This window comes from Xenopus tropicalis, chromosome 3, assembly GCF_000004195.4.
Source record: "Xenopus tropicalis strain Nigerian chromosome 3, UCB_Xtro_10.0, whole genome shotgun sequence".
Lineage (NCBI taxonomy): Eukaryota > Metazoa > Chordata > Amphibia > Anura > Pipidae > Xenopus > Xenopus tropicalis.
Genome location: NC_030679.2, coordinates 145893128 through 145910362, shown reverse-complemented (window position 1 = coordinate 145910362; position 17235 = coordinate 145893128). Strand labels below are relative to the sequence as shown.

The following is a 17235-nucleotide window of genomic DNA, read 5'->3' as shown; positions in this document are numbered from 1 at the left end:
AGTACAGACTGAAAGTATAATAAATATAATTTTTATTGTGTAACAAACCATTGGAATAACATTTTGTAAATTATACAATTAATTGTGTTCTTTATTTTCTCCTCCCTCCTTTCTCATTAAGTTTTCCCTAGAGTTCATGTCGGGTCTGAACAATATGATGAAACATTTGGGGAGGAACATGCAGAACACAAGGGCCCAACTGGAAGTCAGAATGGCAAAGATTTCCATGGCAACAGTATACTTGCCCTGGGCACTAAGAGAGGCTGGGATAAAGTACACCCACACACTGAGGAAGGCCAACATACTGAATGTTATTAGTTTGGCCTCGTTGAAGTTGTCTGGGAGCCTCCTGGCCAGGAAAGCTACAGTGAAACTGACAGTGGCTAACATTCCAAGATATCCCAGCATGCACCAGAAGGCAAACTGAGAGTTTTCATTGCATTCTACAACAATGATTCCGGGTTTGGCTTCAATATTGAACTGGAGGAAAGGAGGGGAGATTGTCAACCAAAACACACACAAAGTGAGTTGTATGAAGGTGCAGATGGTAATGATCATGTAGGGCACACGGGGAGTTGTCCATTTTTTGAGGCTGCTCCCGGGTTTAGTGGCCATGAAGGCAAAAACAACAATAACAGTTTTGGCCAAAATGCAGGATACACAGAGGGTAAAGACAAGGCCAAATGCCGCCTGGCGCAGAAGGCACTTCTCAGGTTGGGGGTAACCAATGAAAGCCAAAGCACAGAGGAAGCAGAAAGACAGAGATACTAAGAGAATACAACTCACTGAATAGTTATTGGCTCTCACAATTGGGGTGGATTTATAATGAACGAAAAGTCGAAAGATAAAAATTGGAACCATAGAGGAGAAAGTACTGATTGTTGCCAGGGTGATGCCCAAGTAATCCTCATAGGAAAGGAACTCAATGGGTTTGGTCAAACATCTGTCTCTTGCACTGTTGGGCCACATGTCCCAGGGGCACTTCCAGCACTCAATGGCATCTGAAAAGTACAAAAAATAAAAAGTAAGGGACAGATTGAAGTTGGTGTCTAGTGATGAGCGAATCTGTCCCATTTAGCTTTGCCGAAAATTAGTGAATCTTGCAAAGAATTCGCAAAACAGCACAAAATTTGCAAAACATCGAAAATGTTGCATGGCAATTTTTTTTTTATCCTTTTCTATGTCGTGTCCCAACAAAAATGGTGTGCACAGCAATTTATTGTTTGCAAGCGACTATTTTTTGTCGCGAATGTTCCTCGCCAACTTTTGGTGCCTGTTTCGCGAAATTATCCGCAATGGCAAAGCACGGAAACTCGCTGCAAATCCACATGTGCCAAATTATTTTGCCAATCACTAGGGGTGTCATTTTTTTTCATGCAAGGTAACTGCTTTCCCATTAAGACATGTGATAACATTCACTGCGCACTCTCGCAAACATGTCGGTTGAGTCACAAGGTGGATTTTTTTAATCTAATTTTTCCGCAGCAAATTTTCACCGAAGTTTTGCTAAACAATTTGCCAATGGCGAAATGCAGAAATTCGCTGCGAATCCATGCCTGGTGAAAAAATTTGCTCATCAGTATTGTCAAATTCTTAGTTATATTGTTATTGCATTTTTGATTGTAAGACATGCCCAAAGGTAGATGTTCACCTTGTTGACCTGCCAGTCAAAAAAATTCATCTTTTTTATTCATTTGTGCATACATTTTCACATTGTGGATCTTTTTTAACCGACTTTTATTACATCCCCCCCCCCCCATTATTATGAACCCACCTGTCTGATTGGAGATCTCCCCTTGAGCACAGGGGCTACACTGAAAGCAGCACACTGGCTCTCCTTCTTTTAAGGATTGTTTGAACCCTTCTGGACAACTCTGACTGCAAACAGAATTTGGAACCTTGGAAGAAATAAAGTCAATTATCAAACCAAAGTCAGGGCAAAAAGTTGACTTTCTTGTTGAAGTCCTATGTGATCACTTACCCCCTGATTCCCTGTAGCCCACCATATCAACGTGGTATTGATGCTGAATATGTCCCCAGAAGAATTCATAGTGTCGTAGCTTCCAACTTTCATTTGCTTGATGGTTCCATCTGATCCCAACTGCCAGTTGACTATGTCATATACAGCTGGTGGGTTTCCATCCTTATCAAAGAAAACGTCTCGAGCGTTGTTCAGTGTTACTCGGACTTTCCTAAAATAACTCATCAGCTTCAGAAAGGAAAAACATATTCTTGAGATAAATATATTAAAATTTATGTCAAGATAAACACTAATGATACCAAGCGGCCCATTCATGAAACAATTTTGAGATAATTTCGTATTTTTTCTAACTTTTTTCTAACTTATAGAACATTTCAAAATGTATTAAAATTCCACAAGCTTTTCGTCGTTTTCGTTAAATTTTCACTCAAAAAATTGCATTTTGCGCAAAGAATACAAGCATTTTGGAATTCATTAACGCTTTGGTTACACTTTCCTCAGGACTATCTTTTCCCCAGGTTTGATCTGTTGAGTACCTTTGAGTCCTATGGAAGGCTTCCAAAGCCGGACATGGAAGGCATCAAAGCAAGAAAGGGTTTTGTGGCATAATTAACTTTTCGGCATGAAAATATTGTGACTTTGGGAACGCAATTGCAATATTTTCGTACAAACGCTAAAAACATTGTCGAGACTAGTGACTTTTTTCGCCGGGCATGGATTCGCAGTGAATTTCCGCAGTTTGCCATTGGCGAATTGTTTCGCAAAACTTCCGTCAAAATTCTCTGCGGAAAAATTCGTAGTGCAAATCAAAAGTCGCGTGTCAAATCGAGCGCAGACATATCAAAAAAGGGTGCAGTCAAAATTGGGCGTGGTCATGTAAAAAAAGCACAGGTGACAAAAAAATAGACGCGCCCGACAAAAAAAAGCGAGAGCGACAAAAAAAATCACGCAACAAATGCGTTTCACAAATTTTTTTGCCATTTCGCGAATTTTCTTGCCGTTTTGCAAATTGTATGGCGAAATGGGACAGATTCACTTATCACTAGTCGAGACATTTTAGAACTTCAGAAATTATCGCGGTTACTCCGAATTTTTACCAAATTGTGTTTTAAGCCCAGAAAAAATTCTAAAATTTTTTAGTAAATGTGCCCCCAAATGTCATTGGAGACCTGATCTATATTTAGGTATCTAATCATAGCCAACCTGCAACCAATAACCTTCTCTAATGCTACTACCAGGGGAGACACTTGTTTTTTGTTATTGTGAAGAAGAACACTGAGGGGATGTAATTAGTGATGAGCGAATTTTTGCCCTTAATTATTTTTGGTGACTTTAGCTCTATGACATGGAAGTATTCTGCTTCTAATCACAAATAATGTCCTCACATAGGGTACAATTATGAATCAGGAGAGTTATGTGAGAGTTATGTGACCCTTCAGGGCAATGCTGCTAGGACTTGAGCTTCTTTAATACGTTGGCAGCTCTGAGTGGCGTTCATCACCAAAACGCTGAGCTCAACCAAAAATTTTGCAATATCGCTAATGTCATCTCCTTGCCGCCCTTATTCATGTCAAGTTATTGACAGGGGATGGATAAGATTGAATTTTTGGTATTAGTGTTCCCCATCAGATTATCAGGTTATCTATATGAATATATATAATGATACTGAATCATTGTCAGTGAGTCCTACCCGAAGGCATGGACTCTGATGCTCATGTGTCCAAGGCACCAGTCAAAGGACATCATAGTCCATCTTCATCGAGCAAAGGGTGAGCCCCACCAGGTCGTTGGACTCCCCTTCACCTTGCAGCTAGGGGGGCTCCTCGTCTACCCTGGGTTCTGCTTAAGCTTTCCCCAGGGCGTAAGTCTTGGCTTGGGGTCAAGCCCAAGAGACTAATGGCCAGAGGACCAAGTGCTTCTCTTTCGATACTACACTTGATCACACTAATACTTGGACTAAAAGCTTTATCTTGTTTAGCTAATTTATAGGTAAATGTTCAGACTGCGACCTTGATCAACTCTTCCCTCATCCTATTTGTGGTGACCTGATTGTCATGATGGTGTTGTATCACTGCAGAGAGGTAGAAAATGACCTTCTAATGAAGTCACCTTTGAAAAGTTCATGAAGTCACCTTTTTGTAAATTGTAAATAAGGTTTTCCTTGGAAACCTAAATAGGAGAACAGAAACCTGAAGCAAAGTGTCTCCATCAGACACACACTTGAAACTTGTATTGAACACAGAATTATAAGGAAAAAGTGAAAATGAGCATTAAATGAACATAACATAAAGTAATAAACATTCTGATCTGTTCCTTTACCTGCCATGGTTTGAAATGTCCTATATCTAAACAGTTATTTCCAACCAAGGCTCCACCCAAGGACCGGCATTGCCTGAGGTCATGCAGAGCCGTTGCTATCACATACACCGCAGTATAGATATTGTAGGAGGCTCTTAATATGGACACATCGTTATAGATGTTTTGCACAGAACTTAGATGTTCTTCTCCTGTACATTGTTTTTTGATGTTCAGTGTAACGGTGAGGTTCTTCTGGTCAACAAATGTGCACCCAAAAACTTCTTCCCATAACTCTTTTGCCCAATATATCCCTGGGGTATTGTAGATAGTCATTGAGTTGAGGAACTTTTGAAGACCTTTAATTTCAGAGCTGAAAAAAGCAAAGCCTATAGTCCCAGACAGTAAGGAGACATATTTATTCACTGCTAAACGGTTTGAAATGGACCAAGCCTCGCTGGCAACAAACGTTTTTCCAGTTACATTTTGTTTCAGCATCTCATCCAGAAGGGGAAATAAGTAGAAGTCAACTGAGAAGACAATTAGGACATTAGCACTTGAATCCTTTATTGTTTTAACAATGTTTGGTAGATTTTGATTAAGTAGGTTGTCTGACATATACACGGTGTAGGCCACACAAGCTCCTTCTTTCACGACCTCCTGTCTGATGACCTCTATCACTTCGGTGCCATAATCATCATTAGAAGCAATGAGCCCCACCCATTTCCATTTAAAATGCAGCACCATTTGTGCCAGTCCCCTGGCCTGAAAGTCATCACTTGGGACGGTTCTAAAGAAGGAAGGGAACTGTCTCTTGTCACTCAAGAGAGAGCTGGTAGAAAAGTAGCTAACCTGTAGGCAAACAGATTCAATTCAATGCAGCAGATTTTATTTTTATTATAGAAATGTGAAATCAATTAGGGTTATTTATAAACTCTCCAAGTTTGAAAACTGCTAAAGATTTTAAAATCCTATAAAAATTTATAAGGTCTTTAATGCCCTGAACTAAAGTAGAGGGAAAGTAGCTTTGCTTCTTATAGTGACAAGGACATATTAAAGGAAAAGGCTGAAAGGCTGAAACCTACACAGGGATTCTTGTCATATGTTTGCACAAGGTATGGACAAAAATTATCTAAAGCTTTCTAAAGGCAATTCAGTATTACAGCTGTATATAAACTTCCTGTATGCAGTCTATGTAAACTTTCTCTATGCAATCTATGTAAACTTCTTCTATGCAGTCTATATAAACTTCCTGTATGCAGTCTACATAAACTTCCTGTATGCAGTCTACATAAACTTCCTGTATGCAGTCTAAGTTAACTTCCTCTATGCAATCTATGTAAACTTCCTGTATGCAGTCTATATAAACTTCCTGTATGCAGTCTAAGTTAACTTCCTCTATGCAATCTATGTAAACGTCTTCTATGCAGTCTATATAAACTTCCTGTATGCAGTCTATGTAAACTTCCTGTATGCAGTCTATGCAAACTTCCTGTATGCAGTCTATGTAAACTTCCTGTATGCAGTCTATGCAAACTTCCTGTATGCAGTCTACATAAACTTCCTGTATGCAGTCTACATAAACTTCCTATATGCAGTCTATGCAAACTTCCTGTATGCAGTCTATGTAAACTTCCTGTATGCAGTCTATGCAAACTTCCTGTATGCAGTCTATATAAACTTCCTTTATCCAGTCTATGTAAACTTCCTGTATGCAGCCTAAGTTAACTTCCTCTATGCAATCTATGTAAACTTCATGTATGCAGTCTATATAAACTTACTTATGCAGTCTATGCAAAGTTCCTGTATGTAGTAGTCTACATTAACTTCCTGTATGCAGTCTATGTAAACTTTCTGTATGCAGATTATGTTAACTTCCTGTATGCAGTCTATGTAAACTTCCTAGTAAACCTTACCTGTGGAAATCTGTACAATCCCATGATGTGAGCCACGAGGATGGAGAATGTGGATGTTGAGTGACCGATGACAGCAGTAAGAGGAGGATGTACCTGGCAGCAGTAATTTGGTATCACTTGGTTCAGACCAGTTATCATCCATATTGTTCCCCCTAACTCTCTTTGGAGAACAGCACAGGAGTCATAGACATAGAAACCCAGGGTACTGTTGGGTAGGAGTTCAGGGTTTCTGTTGATCTCTTCCACCGCAAACCTGAAGGTCTGGAACTGCTGATAGAAGTCAAGGCGGAAACTAAATGGTTAAAAGTTAAAAACATTTCACTTATTAGTTGTCTAAGCTAAAGCTGTCACATTTCTTTTTAAAGGAATATCATTAGTAAATAATACTCATTCATGGGTTCCTCAACATAAACACCTGTTAGAAGCAGTGAGGCCTTCTTCAGGTGGGTTCAACTAGCTGAGCATATGGGATCCCTTCCCTTTTTATCAGATATGAGTAGGGTAACCACCTGGCTGGTAAAAACAATGTTTTATGAAAAAAGGTGGCAACCCAAACAAAAAGCAGTAACTGCCCCAAGTACATCAGGGCCAATGGGAATCCCATCCCTTCCTGAGGTCACTGGTAATTCCTGCAGGGCTTCCTGTAAATGAGGGAAACTATTTCATATCATTACACTTGCAAACATTATGTATATATATAAATGTGAATATATAAAATTAAACAAAGTTGGGTTTCTTGACATGAAAGTTATTCCACAAGGCTGGGCACATTATTTTACAGAAAAACAAAATCTTACCTTTTGCAAATATCTGGGGTTGGTTTCTGTTTATAGGTGGCCAAGGGGAAAATACTGTCAGTGTGAATGGGAATCACTGCTCCTATTAGAAGATCCCCAGGTTCCAGAATCCCATGGGAGCCCAAGATTGAGGGGTTCCCATCCATATAGTAGGCAGGGGTAAGGCATGTAAGGGTGAGGTGCAGGAACGTTCTGTAGAAATAGGGTGTCAACCTGCAATGCAATGAGATGATTTTGGGGTAACAGTCACCCTGCTATAGTTCCAGGGGTACACAGGGCACAAATAAGCACTCACCCCAAATCCCCCCTAACTGGCCTTCAGGCTGGGCCCCCTTAGCCCATAACAAGGTTACAGATATATAGAAACATTGGGGTAACAGTCACCCTGCTATAGTTCCAGGGGTACCCAGGGCACAAATAAGCACTCACCCCAAATCCCCCCTAACTGGCCTTCAGGCTGGGCACCCTTAGCCCATAACAAGGTTACAGATATATAGAAACATTGGGGTAACAGTCACCCCACTATAGTTCCAGGGGTACCCAGGGCACAAATAAGCACTCACCCCAAATCCCCCCTAACTGGCCTTCAGGCTGGGCCCCCTTAGCTCATAACAAGGTTACAGATATATAGAAACATTGGGGTAACAGTCACCCCGCTATAGTTCCAGGGGTACCCAGGGCACAAATAAGCACTCACCCCAAATCCCCCCTAACTGGCCTTCAGGCTGGGCCCCCTTAGCTCATAACAAGGTTACAGATATATAGAAACATTGGGGTAACAGGTCACCCTGCTATAGTTCCAGGGGTATATAATTACCCCTTAGTGGGGGCAGAACAGCCCTATTGGGTTTATTTAATGGTTAAATGATTCCCTTTTCTCTGTAATAATAAAACAATACCTGTACTTGATCCCAACTAAGATATAATTACCCCTTATTGGGGCAGAACAGCCCTATTGGGTTTATTTAATGGTTAAATGATTCCCTTTTCTCTGTAATAATAAAACAGTACCTGTACTTGATCCCAACTAAGATATAATTACCCCTTATTGGGGCAGAACAGCCCTATTGGGGTTATTTAATGGTTAAATGATTCCCTTTTCTCTGTAATAATAAAACAGTACCTGTACTTGATCCCAACTAAGATATAATTACCCCTTATTGGGGGCAGAACAGCCCGATTGGGTTTTTTTCATGGTTAAATGATTCCCTTTTCTCTGTAATAATAAAACAGTACCTGCACTTGATCCCAACTAAGATATAATTACCCCTTATTGGGGGCAGAACAGCCATATTGGGTTTATTTAATGGTTAAATGATTCCCTTTTCTCTGTAATAATAAAACAGTACCTGTACTTGATCCCAACTAAGATATAATTACCCCTTATTGGGGGCAGAACAGCCCTATTGGGTTTATTTAATGGTTAAATGATTCCCTTTTCTCTGTAATAATAAAACAGTACCTGCACTTGATCCCAACTAAGATATAATTACCCCTTATTGGGGCAGAACAGCCCTATTGGGTTTAATTCATGTTTTATTGATTTTTTAGTAGACTTAAGGTATGGAGATCCAAATTACAGAAAGACCCCTTATCCGGAATAACCTTGGTCCTGAGCATTCTGGATAAAAGGTCCTATACCTGTACAAGTAAATAAGATGATAAATGCCCCCTGTCAGTTCCCCGGCTCTCCCTGCCCTGTAGCTCTGCCCCTGCCCCTATTGACTGGAACATGTACCCGGCACTCGCTCCTTACCTCATTCTGTCTCTGTGATGTGATGCGCCCGTGCCTGTCTGTCTATATATATATATGCAACAAACAATTATGTCCTTCTCATAGAGGATCAGAGATATTCCCTTAGGTCTCATTTCACCAACTCTTTGGGCTTTATCATGTGTAATTGTAGCCAAGTTTATATAAATGTCAATGGATTTTATGCCCCTTGCTTATTCCCCACACTGCTAGTCCTGACTGTATGTATAATTGAGACCAATGTCCTTTCCTCCAGCTAAGACCATAATACCCAGAATGCCTTTCATTTTCCTGTGAGTTTCCTGCTTCACAGGTCTGGTATTTGTGGAATTAAAGTAATGACCCATGGGTGTCTGTGCATTGACGCTTTATTTAAGATACTTGTATCCAAAAATGCTCTCCATAGTTGTACTAAGTGCCTCCACCTTGCTTTTCAGCTAAATTGTGCCCAAGTGTGTCTATTGACACTGGAGCTACTGGAATAGTGAATTGCAATATGAGTAAAAACTTGTTGATTTAAGTTGGAAATGGTCCTTTTGAAGTTCTGGCTGGAGGCAAGGCTGGTTCTGTCACACTGCTAGGGTTAAACACAGGGAGAAGGTAAGTACAGAGAGGGTATGTTGGTGCAAGTCTTTTTTAAATTTGGAACTAAAATTTACTAGGTTAAGGGGTAATCAGAGGCTACATAAAGGGGGGGCAGAACCAGATAAACCTCGGTGACCTTTTCCATTGGGGACAATTTCTATCTTCCCATTACCATGGTCTTGCATTTACAGCATCAGGTTTTGACCCCAGTTTAGTTTTGCATTGGCTTCTCTCCAAAATTTCACAACCATTGAACTTAACTTTAATGGAGGCCTTAGAGAAAGCTTTAGGACGACAACAAAGACACTGTCTGTGTAGGCAACTTACTACAGAAGCAGACAATGAGAGGCTTAGAGGTGCTCCAAGTCCAATCTACAAGAACTGATCTATCATAAAAACATGCAGTAATGTATTCAGAGTACAACCCTGGCTCACCCAGCCTCAACCCTTGAGTTTTCACCAGGGCCAACTTTTACAAAGAAAGCTTTCACCCTCCCTACGCCTTACACTTACACAAGGGAGCCCATAGGTATTGATGATCCACTCAGTCAAAAGCCTTAGCATTACTGAGATATAATGATAACAACACCAAAGAGGATAATCTCATGGAGGGAGTTAAGGCATCCATCGTAACTGGGGTCAAAAGGTGCTTGTAGGTCTTATAGAACTTTTCCCATAATTCCACCTGGACCTGGGGCATTCTTTACCTTAACCAATCCATTGCTCTTCTAAACACATTCTAAATACATTCTAAATACATTCTAGGACATATTCATTTGAGTAAAAAATGCCATAATTAGTAGTTATTCCTTCACTTATGCCTCATTTTCTTCTACTTTTCTATAACTATTTTCTCTTGGCTATTCTCTCTTGAAGTGATTATTTCTGATATACAGGAATAATTTCTAACTAACTTTCCATGTCAATGCCTTCTGCTATCTGACTCACCTACAGCATCACTATTAGTACCTATCACAGTTGGATCTGGCTCACTATCAAAATGGCTACCATCTTTTTTCAATTTATTTTCAAATTTTGCCTCCCAATCCAACCTCTTCAACTTCTCCATTTCTTCCATTATATTAGTCCAACGTGTACCGTTGGCTGGAAGGAAACAAATTCTAATTTTAGACTTTCAAGACACCGCTACCCACTTACCAGTGGTGGAAATGTTATCTGCTTTGATTGCCTAGAAGCCGAAACATATAAAACAATATAAAAAGTCCTAGAGTCAAGGGACAACACTGATCTGATATGTTGACTCTACAAGTCCTAAATATAGTTTTGTTAAAAGTTTATTTAGGCAATAAGTGAATTTTTTTTATTGTGAAACAAACCATTGGGATAACATTGTGTAAATTATACAATTACTTTTTTTCTTATTTCCCTCCTCCCTCCTTCCTCATGAAGTTGTCTCTAGAGTTCATGTCGGGTCTGAACAATATGATGAAACATTTGGGGAGGAACATGCAGAACACAAGGGCCCAACTGGAAGTCAGAATGGCAAAGATCTCCATGGCAACAGTATACTTGCCCTGGGCACTGAGAGAGGCTGGGATAAAGTACACCCACACACTGAGGAAGGCCAACATGCTGAATGTTATTAGTTTGGCCTCATTGAAGTTGTCTGGGAGCCTCCTGGCCAGGAAAGCTACAGTGAAACTGACAGTGGCTAAAAATCCAAGATATCCCAGCATGCACCAGAAGGCAAATGGAGAATTTTCGTTGCACTCTACAACAATGATTCCTGGTTTGGCTTCAATATTGAACTGGAGGAAAGGAGGGGAGATGGTCAACCAAAACACACACAAAGTGAGTTGTATGAAGGTGCAACAAATAATGATCATGTAGGGCACACGGGGAGTTGTCCATTTTTTGAGGCTGCTCCCGGGTTTAGTGGCCATGAAGGCAAAAACAACAATAACAGTTTTGGCCAAAATGCAGGATACACAGAGGGTAAAGACAAGGCCAAATGCCGCCTGGCGCAGAAGGCACTTCTCAGGTTGGGGGTAACCAATGAAAGCCAAAGCACAGAGGAAGCAGAAAGACAGAGATACTAAGAGAATACAACTCACTGAATAGTTATTGGCTCTCACAATTGGGGTGGATTTATACTGAATGAAAAGCCGAAAGACAGAAATTGGGACCATAGAGGAGAAAGTACTGATTGTTGCCAGGGTGATGCCCAAGTAATCCTCATAGGAAAGAAACTCAATGGGTTTTAGAAAGCATCTGTCTCTTTTACTGTTGGGCCACATGTCCCAGGGGCACTTCCAGCACTCAATGGCATCTGAAAAGTACAAAAAATAAAAAGTAGCTCATTCCAGAAATAAAGACTTGTATCCATTACTGAATAACAGGCCGCCCTACGTTTAGATGCACAGGGGCACTTTTCACAGAGAGCAAAAGTATTTGAGTTTTCATGCTCTTGACTAATCAAATGTATAATTATTCAATAAATCAGTCGTTCAGTCAGGAAAACATAGTCCAACCTGTATGGGCTTAATATATATAGACCCCTATGCAATAAAACACATAAACAGAATAAAACATTGCAAACTAAAGATAATTGGAATTTCATAATGGAATGATGGAATAAAAGTTGTAAATGGGGAAAAAAATATTTAAATAAGAAAAAAGAAATGTGACAGCTTTAGCTTAGACCAGTGATCTCAACCAGTGATCTAACCAGTGGCTCAGGGGTAACATGTTGCTCCCCAACCCCTTGGCTGTTGCTCTCAGTGCCCCCAAACCAGGGAGTTATGTTTGAATTCCTGACTTGGGGGCAAGTTTTGGTTGAATAAAAACAAGATTTCCTACCAAATAAAGCCCCCTGTAAGCTGATAGGATGCATAGAGGCCCCTAATAGCCAATCACAGCCCTTATTTGGCACCTCCATGAACTTTTATGGTGCTTGTGTTGCTCCCCAAGTCTTTTTACATTTGAATGTGGCTCCCGGGTAAGAAAGGTTGGGGGCCCCTGACCTAAAAGCATAAATTTTCACATTATGGATGTTTTCTCTTTTACTACATTCCCCCCCCCCCATTATGTTTTACTCACTTGTCTGATTGGAGATCTCACCTTGAGCACAGGGGCTACACTGAAAGCAGCACACTGGCTCTCCTTCTTTTAAGGATTGTTTGAACCCCTCTGGACAACTCTGACTGCAAACAGAATTTGGAACCTTGGAAGAAATAAAGTCAATTATCAAACCAAAGTCAGGGCAAAAAGTTGACTTTCTTGTTGAAGTCCTATGTGATCACCTACCCCCTGATTCCCTGTAGCCCACCATATCAATGTGGTATTGATGCTGAATACATCCCCAGAAGAATTCATAGTGTTGTAGCTTCCCACTTTCACTTGCTTGATGGTTCCATCCGATCCCAACTGCCAGTTGACTATATCATAAATAGCTGGTGGGTTTCCATCCTTATCAAAGAAAACTTCTTGAGCGTTGTTCAGTGTTACTCGGACTTTCCTAAAATAACTCATCAGCTGCAGAAAGGTAAAATATATTAAAATTTATGTCAAGATAAACACTGATGATACTAAGGGACCCATTTACTAAACAATTTTCCGATAAATTTGAATTTTATCTAAATTATAGAACATTTCAGAATGTATGCAAAAATTTCATTAAAATTCTACTAATCTCAAGTGAAGGTCCACTGAGCCTGGGATCAACAGGGCCCCAGTAAAGCCATAATTTACCCTAGAGTCATCACCTACCCTAGTGAAGTCAGGGACAGGGACCCCATGAACGAGGACCAGTTAGATAGTTACTCCTGTGGAGCACATTCTAGGAAAGTGAGATAGAGAGGGAAGGAAGAAAGAGCAGTTTGGGCTCCACCAAGGAAAGCAGCTGGGGGTACCCTTCCATACAGGCAATGTTGCCTCAGCATAGGGCCACGGTTAAGACATAGGAGACAGGCAGTATCTAAACCCTGAACCACAGTCAGATGGAGGACTCTTAAAGCTAGAGGTATTCAACCTGAGGTTTGAGTATCTATCCAGACTGCTTCCATAGGGGTGCCAAACTGACAAGGTGCATTTACCCTGCCTAGACTCTAAAGGAGGTGGGATAAACCGGTGTGCATTCTTTCTTGGCTGTCCTCAGGGAGTACTATCATATAACATCAGTATGTGAGTATATTGCAATAACCCTGCACATTGATTGTCTCTGACAATAAACCAGTTCTATTGTTCAACTGCAACAACCTTCTGGTGTCCATTATTGCTAAATTGCACTGCACACAGCTACAGTGAGTTGCAGTTGCACTACACCCCTGGTTCCACTGGTTACTTCCACTTGGTGGAAGTCATGAAGTCAAAGTGAAAAGTAAAAATAAGGTTTTCCTTGGAAACCTAAAAAGGAGAGCATAAACCTGAAGCAAAGTGTCTCCATCAGACACATACTTGTAACAAATTCAATAGAAAAATTATAAGGAAGAAGTGAAGATGAGCATTAAAAGAACATAACATAAAGTAATAAACATTCTGATCTGTTCCTTTACCTGCCATGGTTTGAAATATCCTATATCGAAACAATTGTTTACAACCAAGGCTCCACCCAAGGACTGGCATTGCCTGAGGTCATGCAGAGCTGTTGCTATCACATACACCGCAGTATAGATATTGTAGGAGGCTCTTAATCTGGACACATCATTATAGATGTTCTGCACAGAACTTAGATGTTCTTCTCCTGTACATTGTTTTTTCATGTTCAGTGTAACGGTGAGGTTCTTCTGGTCAGCAAATGTGCACCCAAAAACTTCTTCCCATAACTCTTTTGCCCAGTATATCCCTGGGGTATTGTAGATAGTCACTGAGTTGAGGAACTCTTGAAGACCTTTGATTTCAGAGCTGAAAAAGGCAAAGCCTATAGTCCCAGACAGTAAGGAGACATATTTATTCACTGCTAAAAGGTTTGAAATGGACCAAGCCTCACTGGCAACAAACGTTTTTCCAGTTACATTTTGTTTCAGCATCTCATCCAGAAGGGGAAATAAGTAGAAGTCAACTGAGAAGACAATTAGGACATTAGCACTTGAATTCTTTATTGTTTTAACAATGTTTGGTAGATTTTGATTAAGTAGGTTGTCTGAAATATACACGGTGTAGGCCACACAAGCTCCTTCTTTCACGACCTCCTGTCTGATGACCTCTATCACTTCGGTGCCATAATCATCATTAGAAGCTATAAGCCCCACCCATTTCCATTTAAAATGCAGCACCATTTGTGCCAGTCCCCTGGCCTGAAAGTCATCACTTGGGACGGTTCTAAAGAAGGAAGGGAACTGTCTCTTGTCACTCAAGAGAGAGCTGGTAGAATAGTAGCTAATCTGTAGATAAAAAGATCCCCTTTATAATACAGCAGATTTTATTTTTATTATAGAAATGTGAAATCATTTAGAGTTATTTATAAACTCTCCAAGTTTGAAAAATGCTGAAGATTTGAAAATCTTATAAAAGGCCTTTAATGCCCTGAACTAAAGTAGAGGGAAAGTAGCTTTGCTTCTTATAGTGACAAGGACATATTGAAGGAGAAGGCTGAAAGGCTGATACCTACACAGGGATTCTTGTCATATGTTTGCACAAGGTATGGACAAAAAGTATCTAAAGCTTTCTGAAGGCAATTCAGTATTACGGATGTATGCAGTCTATATAAACTTCCTGTTTGCAGTCTATATAAACTTCCTGTTTGCAGTCTATATAAACTTCCTGTTTGCAGTCTATGTAAACTTCATGTATGTAGTCTATGTAAACTTCATGTAAGTAGTCTATGTAAACTTCATGTATGTAGTCTATGTAAACTTCATGTATGTAGTCTATGTAAACTTCATGTATGTAGTCTATGTAAACTTCATGTAAGTAGTCTATGTAAACTTCATGTATGTAGTCTATGTAAACTTCATGTATGTAGTCTATGTAAACTTCCTCTATGCAGTCTACGTAAACTTCCTGTATGCAATCTATGTAAATTTCCTGTATGCAGTCTAAGTTAACTTCCTCTATGCAATCTATGTAAACTTCCTGTATGCAGTCTAAGTTAACTTCCTCTATGCAATCTATGTAAACTTCCTGTATGCAGTCTATGTAAACTTTCTATATGCAGTCTATGTAAACTTCATGTATGTAGTCTATGTAAACTTCATGTATGTAGTCTATGTAAACTTCCTGTATGCAATCTATGCAAACTTGCTCTATGCAGTCTACGTAACTTCCTCTATGCAGTCTACGTAAATTTCCTGTATGCAATCTATGTAAACTTCCTGTATGCAGTCTAAGTTAACTTCCTCTATGCAATCTATGTAAACTTCCTGTATGCAGTCTATGTAAACTTTCTATATGCAGTCTATGTAAACTTCATGCATGCAGTAGTCTACATTCACTTCCTCTATGCAGTCTATGTAAACTTCCTCTATGCATTCTAAGTTAACTTCCTGTATGCAATCTATGTAAACTTCCTGTATGCAGTCTATCTAAACTTTCTATATGCAGTCTATGTAAACTTCATGTATGCAGTCTATGTAAATTTCCTGTATGCAGTCTAAGTTAACTTCCTCTATGCAATCTATGTAAACTTCCTGTATGCAGTCTAAGTTGACTTTCTCTATGCAATCTATGTAAACCTCCTGTATGCAGTCTATGTAAACTTTCTATATGCAGTCTATGTAAACTTCATGTATGCAGTAGTCTACATTAACTTCCTCTATGCAGTCTATGTAAACTTCCTCTATGCAGTCTAAGTTAACTTCCTCTATGCAATCTATGTAAACTTCCTGTATGCAGTCTGTTAACTTCCTCTATGCAATCTATGTAAACTTCCTGTATGCAGTCTATGTAAACGTTCTATATGCAGTCTATGTAAACTTCATATACGCAGTAGTCTACATTAACTTCCTGTATTCAGTCTATGTAAACTTCCTGTATGCAGTCTATGAAAACTTCCTAGTAAACCTTACCTGTGGAAATCTGTACAATCCCATGATATGAGCCACGAGGATAGAGAATGTGGATGTTGAGTGACCGATGACAGCAGTAAGAGGAGGATGTACCTGGCAGCAGTAATTTGGTATCACTTGGTTCAGACCAGTTATCATCCATAATGTTCCCCCTAACTCTCTTTGGAGAACAGCACAGGAGTCATAGACATAGAAACCCAGGGTACTGTTGGGTAGGAGTTCAGGGTTTCTGTTGATCTCTTCCACCGCAAACCTGAAGGTCTGGAACTGCTGATAGAAGTCAAGGCGGAACCTAAATGGTTAAAAGGTAAAAACATTTCACTTAAACTTTATTTTTTCGTCTAAGCTAAAGCTGTCACATTTCTTTTTAAAGGAATATCATTAGTAAATAATACTCATTCATGGGTTCCTCAACATAAACACCTGTTAGAAGCAGTGAGGCCTTCTTCAGGTGGGTTCAACTAGCTGAGCATATGGGATCCCTTCCCTTTTTATCAGATATGAGTAGGGTAACCACCTGGCTGGTAAAAACAATGTTTTATAAAAAAAGGTGGCAACCCAAACAAAAAGCAGTAACTGCCCCAAGTACATCAGCGCCAATGGGAATCCTATCCCTTCCTGAGGTCACTGGTAATTCCAGCAGGGCTTCCTGTAAATGAGGGAAACTATTTCATATCATTACACTTGCAAACATTATGTATATATAAATGTGAATATATAAAATCAAACAAAGTTTGGTTTCTTGACATGGAAGAGTTATTCCACAAGGTAATTTTACAGAAAAACAAAAATCTTACCTTTTGCAGATATCTGGGGTTGGTTTCTCTTTATAGGTGGCCAAGGGGAAAATCCTGTCAGTGTGAATGGGAATCACTGCTCCCATTAGAAGATCCCCAGGTACCAGAATCCCATGGGAGCCCAAGATTGAGGGGTTCCCATCCAT

General features: G+C 39.9%; 2 protein-coding genes across 2 annotated transcripts; both read right to left on the bottom strand.

Annotated features, from left to right (window-relative positions):
- Nucleotides 1–78: 78 nt before the first annotated feature.
- On the bottom strand, nt 79–7135 carry LOC108646252 (extracellular calcium-sensing receptor-like). Its single transcript, XM_018092705.2, has 6 exons — nt 6990–7135; nt 6193–6484; nt 4301–5128; nt 2069–2209; nt 1775–1949; nt 79–1001 (listed from the first exon to the last, which is right to left on the bottom strand). Exons 1-6 carry the CDS (start codon nt 7133–7135, stop codon nt 79–81), a joined length of 2505 nt encoding a protein of 834 aa, XP_017948194.2.
- A 3571-nt stretch (nt 7136–10706) lies between these two features.
- On the bottom strand, nt 10707–17235 carry LOC100493298 (extracellular calcium-sensing receptor-like). The gene is made up of 6 exons (XM_031898272.1): nt 17090–17235; nt 16288–16584; nt 13842–14664; nt 12595–12822; nt 12388–12511; nt 10707–11617 (listed from the first exon to the last, which is right to left on the bottom strand). The coding sequence occupies exons 1-6, from the start codon at nt 17233–17235 to the stop codon at nt 10707–10709; spliced, it is 2529 nt and encodes an 842-aa protein (XP_031754132.1).

What these genes read in the sequence shown, in the direction of transcription:
- LOC108646252 (XM_018092705.2), bottom strand. Translation starts at nt 7,135, where the DNA reads ATGGATGGGAACCCCTCAATCTTGGGCTCCCATGGGATTCTGGAACCT. An exon ending in GACATTTCAAACCATGGCAG is followed by an intron (nt 2,210 to 4,300) that starts GTAAAGGAACAG and finishes TCCTTTCTGAAG; the next exon opens with CTGATGAGTTATTTTAGGAA. An exon ending in GGAGATCTCCAATCAGACAG is followed by an intron (nt 1,002 to 1,774) that starts GTGGGTTCATAA and finishes TGTACTTTTCAG; the next exon opens with ATGCCATTGAGTGCTGGAAG.
- LOC100493298 (XM_031898272.1), bottom strand. Translation starts at nt 17,235, where the DNA reads ATGGATGGGAACCCCTCAATCTTGGGCTCCCATGGGATTCTGGTACCT. An exon ending in TACAGATTTCCACAGGTAAG is followed by an intron (nt 14,665 to 16,287) that starts GTTTACTAGGAA and finishes TCTACAGATTAG; the next exon opens with CTACTATTCTACCAGCTCTC. An exon ending in GGGCTACAGGGAATCAGGGG is followed by an intron (nt 12,512 to 12,594) that starts GTAGGTGATCAC and finishes ATTTCTTCCAAG; the next exon opens with GTTCCAAATTCTGTTTGCAG.